The sequence below is a fragment of the Astatotilapia calliptera genome, chromosome 1, assembly GCF_964374335.1.
Source record: "Astatotilapia calliptera chromosome 1, fAstCal68.1, whole genome shotgun sequence".
NCBI lineage: Eukaryota > Metazoa > Chordata > Actinopteri > Cichliformes > Cichlidae > Astatotilapia > Astatotilapia calliptera.
Window position 1 is genome coordinate 38,624,179 of NC_137422.1, and position 15,829 is coordinate 38,640,007.

At 47.8% G+C, this 15,829-nt stretch overlaps 1 protein-coding gene across 4 annotated transcripts in view; it reads right to left on the minus strand.

Annotated features, from left to right (window-relative positions):
• Positions 1 to 432: 432 nt before the first annotated feature.
• plekhg4 (pleckstrin homology domain containing, family G (with RhoGef domain) member 4) overlaps positions 433 to 15,829 on the minus strand; it is a 65,404-nt gene continuing 50,007 nt past the window's right edge. For 3 of the 4 annotated variants that reach the window (XM_080300769.1, XM_026176094.2, XM_080300770.1), the window contains exons 7-24: positions 15,624 to 15,710; positions 15,423 to 15,539; positions 14,773 to 14,871; positions 13,776 to 14,063; positions 12,760 to 12,882; positions 12,472 to 12,663; positions 4,305 to 5,194; positions 3,967 to 4,216; positions 3,759 to 3,848; positions 3,443 to 3,667; positions 2,548 to 2,718; positions 2,284 to 2,464; positions 2,094 to 2,210; positions 1,866 to 2,007; positions 1,694 to 1,794; positions 1,416 to 1,570; positions 1,209 to 1,267; positions 433 to 702 (exon numbers count right to left, since the gene is read on the minus strand). In XM_080300769.1, the coding sequence (XP_080156895.1) occupies positions 1,220 to 1,267; positions 1,416 to 1,570; positions 1,694 to 1,794; positions 1,866 to 2,007; positions 2,094 to 2,210; positions 2,284 to 2,464; positions 2,548 to 2,718; positions 3,443 to 3,667; positions 3,759 to 3,848; positions 3,967 to 4,216; positions 4,305 to 5,194; positions 12,472 to 12,663; positions 12,760 to 12,882; positions 13,776 to 14,063; positions 14,773 to 14,871; positions 15,423 to 15,539; positions 15,624 to 15,710 (3,276 nt within the window). In that variant the 3' untranslated portion in view covers positions 433 to 702; positions 1,209 to 1,219. Of the gene's footprint in view, positions 703 to 1,208; positions 1,272 to 1,415; positions 1,571 to 1,693; positions 1,795 to 1,865; positions 2,008 to 2,093; positions 2,211 to 2,283; positions 2,465 to 2,547; positions 2,719 to 3,442; positions 3,668 to 3,758; positions 3,849 to 3,966; positions 4,217 to 4,304; positions 5,195 to 12,471; positions 12,664 to 12,759; positions 12,883 to 13,775; positions 14,064 to 14,772; positions 14,872 to 15,422; positions 15,540 to 15,623; positions 15,711 to 15,829 lie in introns of all 4 variants that reach the window. The other variant, XM_026176103.2, reaches the window with a different exon arrangement.

Genomic DNA, 15,829 nt, shown 5'->3' on the forward strand with positions numbered 1-15,829 from the left:
TCAGCTGCTGCAGCGAGGAGAGGATGCCTCGGGTTCACTGAGGTGATCCGGGCTGAGGCTGAAATGATTTCTCCTACAGCTGTTTGAAACACTCGCCTGACCTCAACGTGTGCAGGACATGTTGGGTTATGTGATGATGAAACTTTGGTGATGCTTATTTAAAATGAGTTTTTACACTACGTGTGTAACAGGTACAGTAATTTACTTTTACAGGTGGTAAATGAGATCCTATAGGTGTAACTCTGCATGTCACAGTACGATCAGAAGAGAGGTGCTGTATGATTCTTAAAGTTCACTGGAAAAACAAAAGTCGACATCATCATGACCTGCCTGATGAGGCTGTTGTCTCCGTATTATTCCGTAAAACCTAAAAAGAAATGAATGTGTTTGGCTCCAGGTCAGCTGATCTCCGAGAGAACACAGAACAGGAAGCATGTGAACAAACTCAGTTTATTATTCAAGTAAAAAGTGGCAGCAGACGCTCAGCTGAGGGTTTATTTACACACATGTACAGACACAAACCTGCCATCCTCACAGCACGCCGGCCCGCCCGCAGACTGACCCTGGGTCAGCATGACAAACGGACGCGGCGGCAAGGAGACGAACTCAAACTGTCCTTATTTACAACACAAATGAAAGCAGCTGTCCGACGTCCGGGTCAAACAGGAGGAAACGCAGAACTGCAGCAGGAAGCAGATGAACCTGCGCGCACACACAGACGGATTTAAGGTATGTATGGAGGTCTCGCGCATCACCTCAGAGACATGAGACTGGGGTCATCAGACCAAACAGAGACCAGTCGGTGACCTCCAGCAGACGCTGAAATCGTGTTGTACTCGTTTATATTTTTACCTGGTGATCAGTGTTTTCTTGGGGGCGGGGCTTAGATTAATGCAGATTACTTAAAGGCGACCATCCTGAGCTCACTTAGTCTCTGATCTGTTGCGAACTCATTGTTATAGCTTTTGCTTCATGTGTCAGCCTTTACGTCTGCCTGCCTGTCTTTAGAAAGACTCGCATGGTTAAAGTTATCATTAACAGTTTGCTCGGGTTGTATGCCTTTTTTTCTTTTGTTTCCCTTTTTGATTTTTATTCTCATACTTTGCTTTCCCGCTTATTTTCTGCAATAACCCAAAAAGCCGTCAGGGTTTGCCCATTTCCAGTTTTCCCCCCAAACACAATCCCTCTGTGAGGACCTGCAGACTTACAGGAACGTCATTCAGGCGAGCTGATCACACGATGGTTGCCGGGCTGATGACTGCAGCTGCTTTCTGAGGACAGACGGAGAACACCATCAACCAAACATTTATAAACTCAGAGAAATTCCCAGAGAATCACCGAGCCGCTCGGAGAGATGACAAACATATTTAAAAATGCTCTAACTCCGCCTCCTTCATGTCGCTGTCTGCACTCACAGCTGAAATGTACGGGCTGTTGAGGTGCTGTTTGCTGGGGGAAGAGGGGGAGGGCTCCTCGGGCAGCGCTTCCTGGAGGTGGGAGGACACGCAGCCGCTGTCGGAGCCAGTAGAGCCGGAGAGGCAGCGAGACGACGAACCTGAACTCTCAGTGGCTGAAGACAGAAAAAAGAAAAAGAAACTGCAGTCAGGCGTTAAAGTGAAGAGGCTGGAGGATTGGGACGAAGATTACTCAAACCTAATCTGAGACTCATGAGTTTAGGTGTGTGCTGACGTACTCATGGAGGGCTGGCTGCTGGTCTCGTGCTCCTGCTCGTCTTCCTCGATGCACGAAGCGCTGAAGGAGCTCTGAGTGGTGGGAGGAGGGGGGATGCTCTGACTGCAGGAGGGAGAGGAGGATGTTATAAAACCAGCACAAGAACCTTTGACAGCAGGACAGGTAAGTCTCACCTGTACATGTGCAGATTGAGCGGTCCCAGCAGGCTGGCTGAAGACGGGCCTAATGCTGCAGGGTCAGAGGTCACCGTTCCCCTTTTAAAAGGATTCGAATGGTCGAAGACGGAGACGGCGATGGACGCCCGCGTTCTGGCACCTGAAGGACCCAATCACCGTTTTACTTTTTGATCATCAGTAACTAACGAGCTAATTGGTGAATTCTAGTGAAAGTCTGAGCGGCACCTCTGCTCTTCATCATGTAGTGAACGGCTCGGTCGCTGATGGCCGCGTCGCTCGGCTGGATGTCCAAGAACGGTTTGTTGCCCACGCCCATCGACACCATCTCCTTCAAACGCATCTCTGCTGGCAGAAAGACAAACGGGTGAGTTGATCTCCGACACCGACGCTCTCCTGAACGCTCCGCCATCCGCACCTTTGTTCCTCGTGGCCTGGGTCCACAGGATTCGGGCGATGTCGTTTGTCCAGGCGTGTTTTGCGTCCGTCGTTGTCGCCTGAAGGATGAAGGTCTGATTCTTGGATGTCCTCCTCCTGAACCAGATCTCAAACTTCAGCCCGCTGTCCCCCGTCGACTCTGTCAGACCAACGTCCGCCGTCTGCAGCACAGGCACACGTTTTCTGCTCAGAAAATTCCTCGCCTCACGGTTGGCGTGGGCTCGCCTGCTCTTGGAGAGCTTACCTTGAAGGAGTGTTTGTAGATGAAGACGTCCAGCCCTCCCTCCATCTTCTTAGGTTTACTGAAGAGGACGAGCTCCTCGAACAGGAAGATGCGACGCTGACATTTCCTCCTCCCACTCCAGACAGTGAACTCGTCCTGCCGGATCAGCTGACCCTGCTCCTTCAGGTTCACCTGCAGGCAGAAGAAGAGCTGATTGGGTTTAATTCCTAAGAGTAGCCGATTTAATTATGTTCATAAGGTCCATCGAAACTTAATTTAAGACGTTGTAGACTTGGGCACGAACGATGACGCTAAAACAGGATTATAAGAAAGTAAAAGACCGTAAAAGCGGCTCTGCTGAGGCTCATGGGACACAGCCCTTAGTTTGGTAATCTGAACACAAAGGAATGGCTGGTCAGGCTTTTTGGAGGCTACCCCCAGCCTCACAGGGAGCTGCAGTCTGCTGGAGGAAGCCTCTGAACTGGCTTCTGGAGTATTTCACAGCATATATGGAAAATAGTTTCTGATACTGTTACGCTGTTTAACTTAAAAGAGCAGAAAACACAAAGAGGGAGCTTTTAACGACACGGTCCGATTTAAACGTCTCACCTTGAGCTCCGTCTTTATCATGAAACCCACAAACACAAACCTCCCATCTTACTGTGGTAATCATGTCCATCAAGGCGGTCGTGTGATTGGTTTTTAGTTGGACTACTAAAAAAGTTTTTCAGGATTTTGGATCCAGAAATTTTTAGGAGACCATCATCAAGGATTTTGAAACAAGTGATCAGTTCCAGAAGTTCTGCTCCTTGAATTTGATTCATGTGTGATGTGGAGGGGACTTTCACCTCAGATCAATATTTCTGGTGAGTCTAGAACACGAGTTTCACCTGAGCTCAGATCAGGCTACACTTACGTCACAGTCTCGAATGGCGTCCATGGCCAACAGGTCGTTTCCATGGCGAAGCTGGAACTTGACCATATTGGTGGCAGACTGCAGTGCCGTAAGCTCCGCCTCTTGTGCCACGCCCACCTCCTTCATGAGGTCAGTGAGGAGCAGCGCGTATTTGCTCATCCTCTGAACGGGCTTCAGCAGGTAGGAGGACAGGTCCATCTTATCGCCCAGTTCCAGCTGCTTCCTCTGCAGGAACGAGGGGGGCAGGGGTTAGTGCGAGTACAAATATGAGGTCACATGAAGGTCAAAGGTCAGAGGTGGTGGTTGTAGTTCTCACTCTGAAGAAGGAGTGTCCGTGATTCGCCAGAAGAGCGTCAGACTTGGGTTTGTTCTTGCTGTAAAGAGCGTACAGACCGAACTGCTCCTGCTGTTCAACACAAACAACAAACACATTCACACAGAGTACGTGTGTGTGTGTGTGTGTGTGTGTGTGTGTGTGTGTGTGTGTGTGTGTGTGTGTGTGTGTGTGTGTGTCCGTCCCCTACGTGTCTGAGGAAGCAGTGTGGCACTCTGAGCGGATGCTTCGAGCAGGCCTCCAGCTCCTTCAGGAAAAACTGGCTGTGGAAGTCGAGGAGTTTCTCCAGGTTGCCGAAGACGACAGTGCGTTTCCCCCTGAGATCCTGCGGGAGGTCTGCTCGGTCCATCTCAGGGAAGTAGTGATGTATGATGTAACGCAGTGAGCGGACGTACTCGCGCTCCGTGTTCACCATCTCCTCCACAATGTGACGCAGCTTGCTGCACACACACACACACACACACACACAGAGATGTCAGCAGAGAAGTGTCAGTCTACAAATTCAGTCTGAGAACCAGGATTACCCACCTGCTCCTGGGTCGGGGTTCTCCGGTGGGTGTGCTGGGTGTCCCGGGGCTATGTGGCCCCTGTCCTCCCCAGCTGTGAGAAGGCGTCCTGGGGCAGAGCGTGCGGTCTGCTGCCTCAGTGCTGCTGACCTCCAGACCACGGATGAACACACCCGTGTTTCCTCTGCGCACTGGCTCGCTGAGGGCGCGAGCAGACGGGCTGTAGCGCGACGTCTCCGGGGTGGCGGGGCAGTCGAAACTCTGAGTCTTCCTGAGCTGCTGTCGTCTGCAGGAGAAGGAAGAGGAGGAAGAGGAGAGGGAGAAGGAAGACGACGATGGAGTGAAGCAGGGAGAAGAATCCAGGCGGGGGAGTCTGGGACTGCAGGAAGTGATATCCACACGGTCTGAGGACTCGTCTGAGGAGGAGCTGCGAAAAAGTCGCCGGAGGAGCGGCGTGTGCTGCGGGGTGGGAGGGGAGGCGGAGCCAGCAGGGGTGGAGGTAATGGAAAGAACCGAGGAGGCATTTGTTTTCTCCTCTGGCAGGCGGGAGGAGAGCCAGAGTCCTGACAGAGACTTCCTGGAGGAGATGGAGCTCCTGCTGGTGGCAGAGTCAGAGCGGCGCCTGTGGGCGGAGTCACGCGTCTTGAGTGCTGCCTCCATCTTCCTGTCAAACATCTTCTTGGTCTCTTGACACTTTGACCAAGCGAAGCTCCACTGACGAAGGCCTCGCTCGCCCCGCAGTTCACCCGCAGCCACCTTCATTTCCTGAAAACAGGCGTCTGAGATTGGTGGGTGCAGACGCTGGTAGTCCTCCAGGCAGCCAATCACAGCTTGGCATTTGTCTGGCAGTGTGCAGTCCTCCATACTGATCCCAGCTAGGTGACGCATACCCTGCAGCGCCCAGCCATAAGCCTGCAGAGAGAGAGGGGAGAGTCATATGGAGAGCCGATGGAAAGGTGCCATTCCACTTCCTGTTAAAATGACTGCAGTTTAGCTGAAGTACAGCAGGGGGCGCTCAGGAGAAAGTCAGACAGCATCAAAAATCTGTCAGAAATTAAATAAGACGACTAACTAAAAACAAAAAAACCCAAACAATCAGCAGTCACGCTGTAGTGCGTGCTCATTGGTTGGTTAAGGACAATAGAAAACACTCTCAGTGGCACCCTGTTCAAAATGATAACTAAACATCAGAACCAGAGCTAAAGCCCAGCAGGAACTTTGTGTCCAGCTGGTTGTGATGGATGAAGGAAACGCTCTCTGAGGCTGCTGCTCGCCCGACGCTTCAAATCAACATTTACAGACGCTGTGACACCCCAGCGGTCAGAGGTGTTTTACTATAACATGAAAAACAATCTGAAACTCAAATATCATCGTTTAAAAAATTCAAAGAGCAGAAGATCTATTTTGTCCAGATGACATGACCTTTGACCCTAGACAGCAGCCCACTGAAGAAATGTTTTTTTTTTCTTCGTTTTAATAAATTCAAAAGCAAAAAGACTGAAAAAAGAAAAAGGCAGGAAGTGATGGGGTTACTTTAGCTGGTTATGATGGGAACATTTTAAGTTTCCCCAATCAAGTTGAACACCCACCTTTTCCCCGCCCACTTTTTTTTTTTTGCTAGGGTCACACACAAAGATGCCATGGTGCAGGTCCTCTTCTCACATGGAGGAGGTCCTAAAGGGCCCGCACTAAAACAGCTGATGTAACATGTAAACTTTTAAACCATCTCTCTGAGAAGACGTTTTCCTCGTTTGTTTTCAAAGTGATGTTTCCTGGTCCAAGCCGTTCCAGCTTTTCCTTTAAAGCGAGCAGAACTCGGACCCGGCACTGAAACATTCAGGGCGTCTCCGTTTTTTCTGTCTGTTCGGACAAACAACAAGAACAGACCGACAATGACGTCACTCTGCAAGTGTGTAGTCAGAGAGCTTTGAAGTGTGAGCTCGTGTTTGTGTGCGCACCACGAAGGAGTCGACCGCCAATCTCCTTTTTGCTGAAGGCTGGAGGGGGAGGAGAGTGTGTGTGTGTGTGTGTGTGTGTGTGTGTGTGGTAAATTAAAGACCAGAGGCCTCCTGCTTCTCCACTGAAGAATGACTGAATGAGTCTTTACCTTCCTGACATGCAGCTAACATATTACTTCACCACTAAAACAGCAGGAGACACACACGCACACAAGGTCATGTGCAGGTTATTCCAAACTTTTCAAGGCCTGGAGAGGGAAAGTTCAGCAGCACTGACAGCGGGTTGGGTTTGGGCAGGGTGTGGCCAGCAGAGGGCGCTGGAAGCACAGCAGGGTGAGGGTTCACTGTGAGGGTGCAGACACCCTCTTCAGTGCCTGCTGAAAGAAAACAACCCACCAGCATCGCAGAACACTGAGGAGCAGCTCTGACACTTCAGTCTCGGCTGATTTGGTGACAGCGGCGATGGTTTGAGTCTAAACGTGCAAAGCACAGAGGTTTGTGGCACAACAATCATCTGCTGCACGCCTGCCTGAGAAGGTGGAGGTGTGCTCCAACATCTATCTCTACCTACACCAACTCTTCAATCAGTCTTCCCAGAAAGGCTCAAAGAGGAGAAAGTGGTCCAAAAACAGACGGATGTGTCAGTTAATATTTCATTAGATAAGGTCTAATAATAATCCATTCAGACGTCTTCATGAGGTCGACGTAAACAACCAAGGCGGTGACACAGATATGATCCGACAGGACGTGCTAACAATGAAACCATATGGACATCGATGTGGCAGGAGGCTACCGGGTCAGCGCTCTCCAGACCGATTAGCTGCTGATGTGTCCTGATCGCTGCAGCCGCTCACTTCCCACATGCACAAAGGTGTGTGTGTGTGTGTGTGTGTGTGTGTGTGTGTGTGTGTGTGTGTGTGTGTGTGTGTGTGTGTGTGTGTGTGTGTGAGAGAGAGAGAGAGGATCGTCACAGCAGTCCTTTATTGTAACTGTACTCTTTATCTTCGATTCTACAACACAACAACTGTGGGTACATTTTAGTTGTCAGCCAGGTTTAATCATTTTATTAAGATCTGATTGGACCACTTTAAATGAAGATGACTTGGGGTGTTTTCAGAGGACCTTTTTATAATGAATAGTTTACCTGCAGAGACCGTGGCAGACAGTGGTTGGACTGTGGAAATGACCAATGTAGATCTCAATATTCTGACTGTATAAAAAGCTTTTCATGAACCCAGATGCTGTGTGTCTTTGGACTATTTCAGCAGCAACAGGCTGGAATGTCTTCCACATGTAGCACACAGCAGGCGCTACTCTGTGGTTTAGGTAGAGAAACACCTGGTCGAGCGTGCAGGAGGCAGCACACATGATGGCCGGCCGTTAGCAGTGATTGTCTGGGACGGTTAGCATTAGCTGCCAGGTTAAAGACTGGAGAATTAACGGTTGGAAACTTGAACACGCGCAGCTTCTTTGGACCAAGTTGTGGGCTGCTGTGCATGTACCATTATTACCAAAGGCTGACCCTCCCTCTACTGGAGGTCTCTTCCTGTTAAAAGAGTGTTCTTCCTCCCTATCATCACCAAGTACTGCTCACAGAGCCCAGTGATCACATGAGCCTCTCTAATATTTAGGATCTTTACACTTCAATATGAAGGTCCTTCAGATAAGTGTTGTAAACTGTTCATATAATAATATGAGGAACAGATTGTTCCTTTGTTTTCGTCTACTTTCATTATTTTAGCATCGTTCACATCGATTTATAAAGTAAGGCTGAAGAAATGTACTGCTTTCCAAGTAAGGAAGCTTTGGATCCAGCGTTACTGGACCATTTCCACTTCACAAACCTGACAACATTTGCTTTTAATCTATTTTCAGGCCTCCGACAATCAATGATCAGAACAGATGCCGATTACGTTTCCGTCGATCAATAAATTGATTATTCGGCCGATTGTTTCAGCTCGCCTCTGGATGTTTCCAAACAAGAGAGGGAGTGAAAACGTGGGGCAGAGAAGAGGAGGACTCTAATTAAAATAACATGTGGTTGTTATGGTGCTGCAGAGGGGGGAGGCAGGAGGGGGAGGAGGGATAAACAGGAGCACACGGGCTGTGGTTTTGGGGACAGTGGCCCTGCAGGACTCCAGGCCTGGAGCCAGTCAACCAAAGAGGAGGAGGGGAAACAGAGGGAGGGCGGAGGAGGCCAAAACCCTCCAAACCATATAAAAGGAGGGGGTAGGGCTCCTTTCCTCCTCCTTCAGAGGAGTAGTGGTGAACCTACTTCAAACGGTTCTGCGGTTCCTGGAGGAGAGCGTTTTGTCTTCAAACTCTTGTTGATGTGAAAGAAGTCTTTTGTTTCACTTTGTTTCTTCACTCTTTGCTCCGTTTCTATATTCTGTGCTTTTATTCTGAAGTCTTCATATAAAAGGAAGAAATGTCAAACAAGGCAGAATCCTCCAATACCAGTGTTTTTATGCCCCGACGTCAGAAACAGCTGTGCCCAGAGCTGTCGTGTTTTCAGGTGTCCATTTGTCCCATTCTTGAGATACTTAAACATGGCAAAAAAAATTACTTGAACTCGAAGATGGAGGGTAAGATTTTCATGGTCAAAGGTCACTGTGAGCTCACAATATTCAAGAATTCAGACACTACCTGACAAACTGTCACACATCGTTTTCGGTGCAAAACGGAAAACTTAAAAACATAAAACTGACAGATGCTGTATCCTGTCCAGATCAGAGGAAACTGATCTCCTTCCTTTCAATATAAAATCACTTATTATAAAAACACATCTACATGCTAGCATGTCATAGCTGACAGAAGGGAACTGCTGCCAGAACGCAGTCGGAGGAACTGATCCGAGGAGGTGTCGACGGTTTGGATCACAGCAGGTACCGACGAGGTTCAGAATGAACCCAATACTGTGTTCGAGTGGTGCGTATTAAATAAATGAGCTGACACATGACCAGATCTGGTGTATCGCCATCCGAGAAGAAACTAGGCAACGTGGTGAAACTATTCTGAAAACGAGCCCACGTGGAGCTGCTAGCGCCTGGCCAAACCTCGCTGCTGTGCTAAAAGCTGTTATTTTTAAAGATTCTTAAAGAGGTAACGGGTGAACTGGAAATGGATCAAAATTATAGAATTCATCATTTTCCCCCAATATCTAATCACGATTAAGTGATTTTACCAAAAATATTTAAAAATAAGTAAATACAAGAAAAAACAAATGTTTTCTCCGAATGCTGCTCATCCCCTCTGAAGAGAAAACTTGGTATGAATCAAACTGATTTTGGAGACTGAGCTCTGATAGCTGTGGTGGAGCAGCTGGTTTACTGACTGGAAGGTTAAAGTTTCTTTACTGGCTCCTTGAAATGAAATGACAGTGTGTGTAGGTACAGCAGAATAAACCCGTAGCCTGAGATTGCTCCCTTTATCGTCCACCTATGAGCACAGAGCGCTCTGCCAGCTGTTGGAGTTTTTTCCTGCCACTCAGCTGTGAACAATGTGGACACGACAAAGCGGAAAAGGGAATGATGCTGCCGCTGTGACTGCTGTGAAATGGAGCAGACAGCCAGTTTTGTATTTGCTAATACCCATTTCCTTTCCTTTCCTGCAGACTCTAGCTGGAGTCTCCGTCCCCAAAACGCATGACAAGCAAAATTACCTCCGACACACCATCATCGAAACAGACAGCAACCCTGTGTTGCTTTATATGCAAAAAACACGAGTCAGGGTGGGAATGTCACTGAGCCGCAGCAACATGACAACATGCGTGATCTGGAAACGACACGATAACATCTGCAGCAGGTAAACTGGTAACACACACACACGCGCGCGCAGAAAGAGAGCGAGCAACAAGCAGCGAGAGCAGCTTCAAAGATCTCTCTGTAGTCAAAGTGACGCCAAGTTAACATCAAACGGCTGAAAAACTGCCACACACACACACACGTGCTGATAAAACTTCTCCAAAGCAAACCTCAGCTGTGTGTGTTTTTAAAAAAACAACAACAAAAAACAGTAAGAAGTGTGTATCGTACCTGTGTGTTCAGCTGAAGCTCTGAAGCCTGAGTGATTCGCGCAGAGAGCAGCATCCTGACCACACACACACACACACACACACACACACACACACACAGTGACCCCCCCAAACTTCATCAATGGGCTGAATGGCAGATGGGCGGTCCCAGGAGGAGAGGAGGGGGGGCATCACCACGGCGACAAAGACTTTGTGGTGAAAGGAATGAAAGGGGGATGGAAAGAAAACTTGGCACCGGAGTGATACCTAGACCGACCACACACACACGCACACACACACGCACGCACGCACACGCACACACACACATAGACACACGCACACACACACGCACGCACACACACGCTTCATTCCCGTCTGTGTGTGTCAGGTCAGTACTGCCTGCTTAGTGTATCAGAGAGGAAACTTCAGCACACTCTGTGGTTGGTGTTGTGCAGAATTTGGTGGCGTGACTAAAGCATCCGAACAAACTTCACTGGTGAAAGTTTAAACATCGGTCTGAAACACGTGCCTGCCGACCGGCCGAGCCCACCACTGAGTGAGGCGGCTCGGATCCCCACAGGCTGATGTTTTCACCCACAGAGCAGACATGTCAGGACAGGACAGGAAGTGAGGCTTGAAAAGACTTCCACACAATGAAAAATAATCTTCTTGTCATCGCAATTTCAATTTTTGTTTTCCCCAAATAGAAATCTTCTATGTCTATGTTGCATTTCAACAGAGAGGCTGTTTCTCTCCTTTGGTTTAGTTCAACTTTGCAGCAAACCGAGCGAGTAAAAATGTGTCGGTCCGTCATGTTCATTCGCACGAGCTTATGAGCTATAGCAAAAACCATAATTACTTTGTTGGTAATTGTACGCTTGATTTCTGTACCAACTTATCATGAAGTGTCTTTTTACAGGGAATTTGGGATCATCCTTTCGAAAAACAAATGAAACAAATGAAATGAAAGACAAAGGTCTACGGACGCGCGAGGTCGTCAGAAGGGACTTTGGATGAGCGGCTGTTTTTTTTGAAGAGGCAGCAGGAGGCCCAGCAGCTGCTGCACCTCGGGAGATGATATAGAAAATATAGTTTGTTGCAGGAATGTGGACCATGTAACTTCTTCGGGCTAAGTGTGGCTGGGACCCAATGTGTGTGTGTGTGTGTGTGTGTGTGTGTGTGTGTGTGTGTGTGTGTGTGTGTGTGTGTGTGTGTGTGTGTGTGTGTGTGTGTGTGTGTGTGTGTGTTGGGATCTGGACAGATCAACTGGATTCTTGATTTTTCAGTTGTCACAGGACTTGTTGCTGCCCCACGTGGAGGAGTTTAAGTATCTCAGGGTCTTTTTCACGAGTGAGAGACTGACAGACTAGATTGGGGTGGTGTCTGTAGTGATGTGGACGCTGTACCGATCTGTTGTGGAGAAGAGGGTAAAAGCAAAGCTGTCGATTTACCGGTCGATCTACGGCCCTGTCCTCATCCTACGCTGTGTACGTCCTAATATGACACGAGTCTGAATCTTTTCTGAAAGAAAACCGAAAGTGCGCCGGAGTTCACACCGTGTCGCTCTTGGTTATGATGTGAACAACGATCGAAGAAACTTTTGTGGTCGGTGCGTTTGTTTTTATAGGATGTCTGAGGGACAACTTCAACTATTTCATGACTGAATTTCAAGAATCTGCACATTATAAAAATATCAGCATGACATAAAAACACACAAACAAACCTACAAGACAGAGTCATGTGGACAAAGACCATCACCCCCCTCACACCCCTTTACAAAGAGTCCAGTACACAAAGCAATATTGACACTCTCTCCCCCCTCTTCATCCTCCTGGCCTCAATACAAGCTGTCAGTTTCACTGCAGGGAGACGATATGAGGAGGAGGAGGAGAGACACGACAAACCAGCTGCTCCGATCCACATTCAGCTGTTTTACATGCAGCTAAAATTAGATTTCTGAAGATGGATTCGAAGCTGCTCAGACAGAGCTGACAGGCTTCTCAGATGGTTTAAACCGAGAGACAGTAAAACATGAAAAATCAGAGCACAGCTGGAGCTATAATCAGAAAGAGCAGCAAGTACTGTTCACAACACTGAAATTCACTTTAGCTAATCTCAGAAAGCACCAGATTAAATATAGATTTACACATTTAGATGACTGTGAGGCTCAAACTGCCATTAAAAACCGATCCGATGAGCCACAGCTTCAGTGACTGTACCTGATCTAAGAAGCCGTAGAGTCGGACGGCCCGCTCGATGTTCTGCCCGGTACTGCTGACCCGCTGAGTGAAATCCTGCAGCTGAGCCCAGAAGGAGTGAACTTTGTCCTCGTAAATGTGGAGGTCAGCGGACGGCACGTCGTCCCGGCGCTCCAGCCGAGACAGCAGCTCCTTCCCTCGTTTACACTGGTCCTGCACACAGAGGAAACAGACCTCATCCTCTGTGGGGACCAGTGCTAAAAGAAATGTTTGAACGAGTGAGAGAGAGAGTGTGTGTGTGTGTCGTACGTATGCCGTTGTGCAGAAGTCCTTGTAGTCCTGCTGTTTTTCATTCAGAAGCACCAGAGAGTCTGCCGGCTCTTCCAGACTCTTCAGACGAACTTCACCAACCTCCTGTAGCCACGTCTTCACCTGACACACACACACACACACACACACACACACACACACTTCTTAAAAAACCAAACAGAACTCCAGTCGACACTTTTTTTTTATGGTTACGAAGTCAAAGAATGACAGAAAAACAAAAAATAAGGCTAAGAAAGGAAAAAGAGAACCAATCAATGCTGCAGCTCTGTCAGCTCGTCTATGCCTGAGGGCCAAATGTCTGACAGTTCATCCACACCCACAAGCAGCAAATCACTCACATATGGATCTACTTTAACCTGAATTACCCATTTATGAAATCCATATATCATCTAATGTTTATTCATTTTCCTAATCATTCATTTGTGAGTGTGCTCAGGGAGGGAAGTGTTTCATCCTGTCAAAGCTTCAGAAGACGAACTCGTTCCAGTTTAACTCCAAACACATAATTGGTGTTTTTCTGTTGATGGTTATTGATCTGATATTAATCTGATGTTATCAGGTAATAATTCGATTGCTTACAGCTTAGAGCGCATATTTCCAAACATGCCTCCATTTCACAAAAAAGATGTAGTAAGTTAAAACCTCCCTACATCTGACAACCACAACTCCACTTTAGTTTTTTCCTCCTACTGACAAGATACAAGACACCAGAGTTCAGGTTAAAAAAAAGAAAAACATTTGAAAATTATATTTTTTTAATGTATTTATTGTGCATTACTTCTTTTGGCCTACTTGCAGTACCTTCACAGCACACCAGGGGGCTGCTGTCCACACTTTGATCACTGGCTAAGAGCGTAACCAAGGAAACAAAGGAGGTGGGAGTGTCTCAGTGTCACTTAGAGTCACGGTTCATCATGAAGTCAACTCCTCACATTAAGACGACACTGATGTAAATGTCAGTATGAACGATGCATACTGAGCGTGCTCAGACTGACCTCGCTGAAACCTTGCTCCAGGTTCCTGAAGTCTGCGATGAAGTTCAGCTCCTGCGTTTTGGAGTTGGACAGCATCACCAGGCGGTGGAGCAGCTCGTCCACCTGCTCGTACAGAGCCGACACTGACTCCACCGCCGCCCGCTGGTCCACCGCCACGCCGACGCTGCTCTCCTCCCTGCGCAGCCACGCCAGCGAGGCGCCGCCCTCCTGCTGGAGCTGCACCAATCGGCTGTCTGCGAGGATGCTGCACATCACTGCCCTGTAGCGGGACAGCAGCAGCTCGGCATCCTGGCAAAGACAGAGAGGTTTGAGCTGGTGTCTGAACCTTTATGTGAGAACAGAGCAAAACCACAAACTGTTCAAGTGAATAAAAACACGCAGAGTGGATTTTAATACTTGTGAAGGGATCAACAGCCTCCTGTTGAAACTGTTCATGTTTTCAATGAGCCCAACTTTTAGACCTCATTTCCAGTTTTATATTAAACCCAATTTGTATAACATAAGAACAGGAAATGATAAACTTTACAAAAGTTTTGAAAAAGTTCTGGAATAGCACCGTGAATTTGGTCAGAGTGCCATTTGCCCAGAAAGGATTAGGAGCACGAGACAGTCTTTCAGTCATCCAATCAGATATCTTAAAAAGACGACTGTATCTCAAACTCCAAGCGGGGAGGATGGTTCAGAGTTCAACTGACTGAGTTGTAGTCCTTAGCTCTCCTAAAGACTACAACCTCCCCCCGATTGTTCTTATATAACTAACAAATTTGTTGTTAATTGGACAGATTTAGGTTCCTAAAGTAAAAATACTGGCTACCCCTCAGCAGACACACCTATGGTATCAATTTGAAGCTCCTCTGCTGCCTCACTCTCGCATGTACAAACTAAGGTGTCCACGCGCACCCGGCTGGCGGGGTAATCACAGTACCCCGTCGGCCTTTTACAGGTGAGGAGTAGACACAGATCTAGCACTCTCTTTCCATGCCGTGTGTGTTTTTACCTCAGCGGTGTTCGGTAAAGGTGTGGATTGCAGCGCGTTGATGCTCTTCTGCAGCAGGCTGATGACGTCCTCACACTGACGGGTCAGCTGCTCCAGTCTCTGAGGGACAAACACACATTTTCATTGTGTGAATCGTTTCCAAAGCCGCACACTTAAACTCACTTATGAAAGAAGAAAAGAAGCTTTAAATAGTCAACTGGAAGGTGAATAAAACCTTCCACTCTACGATACAAACCTCATGTCATTAGCACCCCAGGAATGTGGGACAACCTGTCCAATTATTTTTTAATGAAGCATGCAACGTTTCAGCTGCAGAAAAGCAAAGAGGAGCTGTGAAAGTCCAGAATCAGACATGCCTCACCTGCACCAGCGAGCAGGGATTAACCTGTGCTGACTGATTTGGGTTTGTCGTGACACTGAGACGTCTGTCCAACACGCATCAGTACAAACATGGAATATGAGTCTGAGTCTTATACTCATGTAGGTGAAACAGTTTTCTGATGACTACAAATCATCGAAACACTTAAGAAAGGTTTGACATTGTTCTAACAAACAGACTTCACCGCGTTCGTGTGTTTCACTGTTACACGTCTGCCTTGTTGTTTCTTTTTGACTGTTCATTTTAATCTGTGTGCGAGTTTTACACTGACCAATCTGAAGCTGACCCAGCTGCTCTGACTGAAGATGAAGGATCCTCCAAACTCCACGGGAAGCTGTCGGAGCTCCACGTGTTTCTGGACAGACTTTGGAGAGCTCAGCACCTCCACCTGCACAACAGAAACATCAACGCACACTTTAAAACATACATTCACACAAAGGTGTTTGTGAGCAGCTGCGGTGTAAAGTGTTACCTGTGTAGCTGCAGGTTTGTCCACACGCAGAGATGAGTCCTTGTTAGCAAGGATCAAAACACCGTGGATGGAGACTGGTGTGTCCTCCTGCGCACACGCACGCACACGCGCACACACACACACACACACACACACACACACACGTTGTTCATGTATTTAGAACAAGAACCAATTGACCACATTTTCAGAGAAAACCACTAAAAACA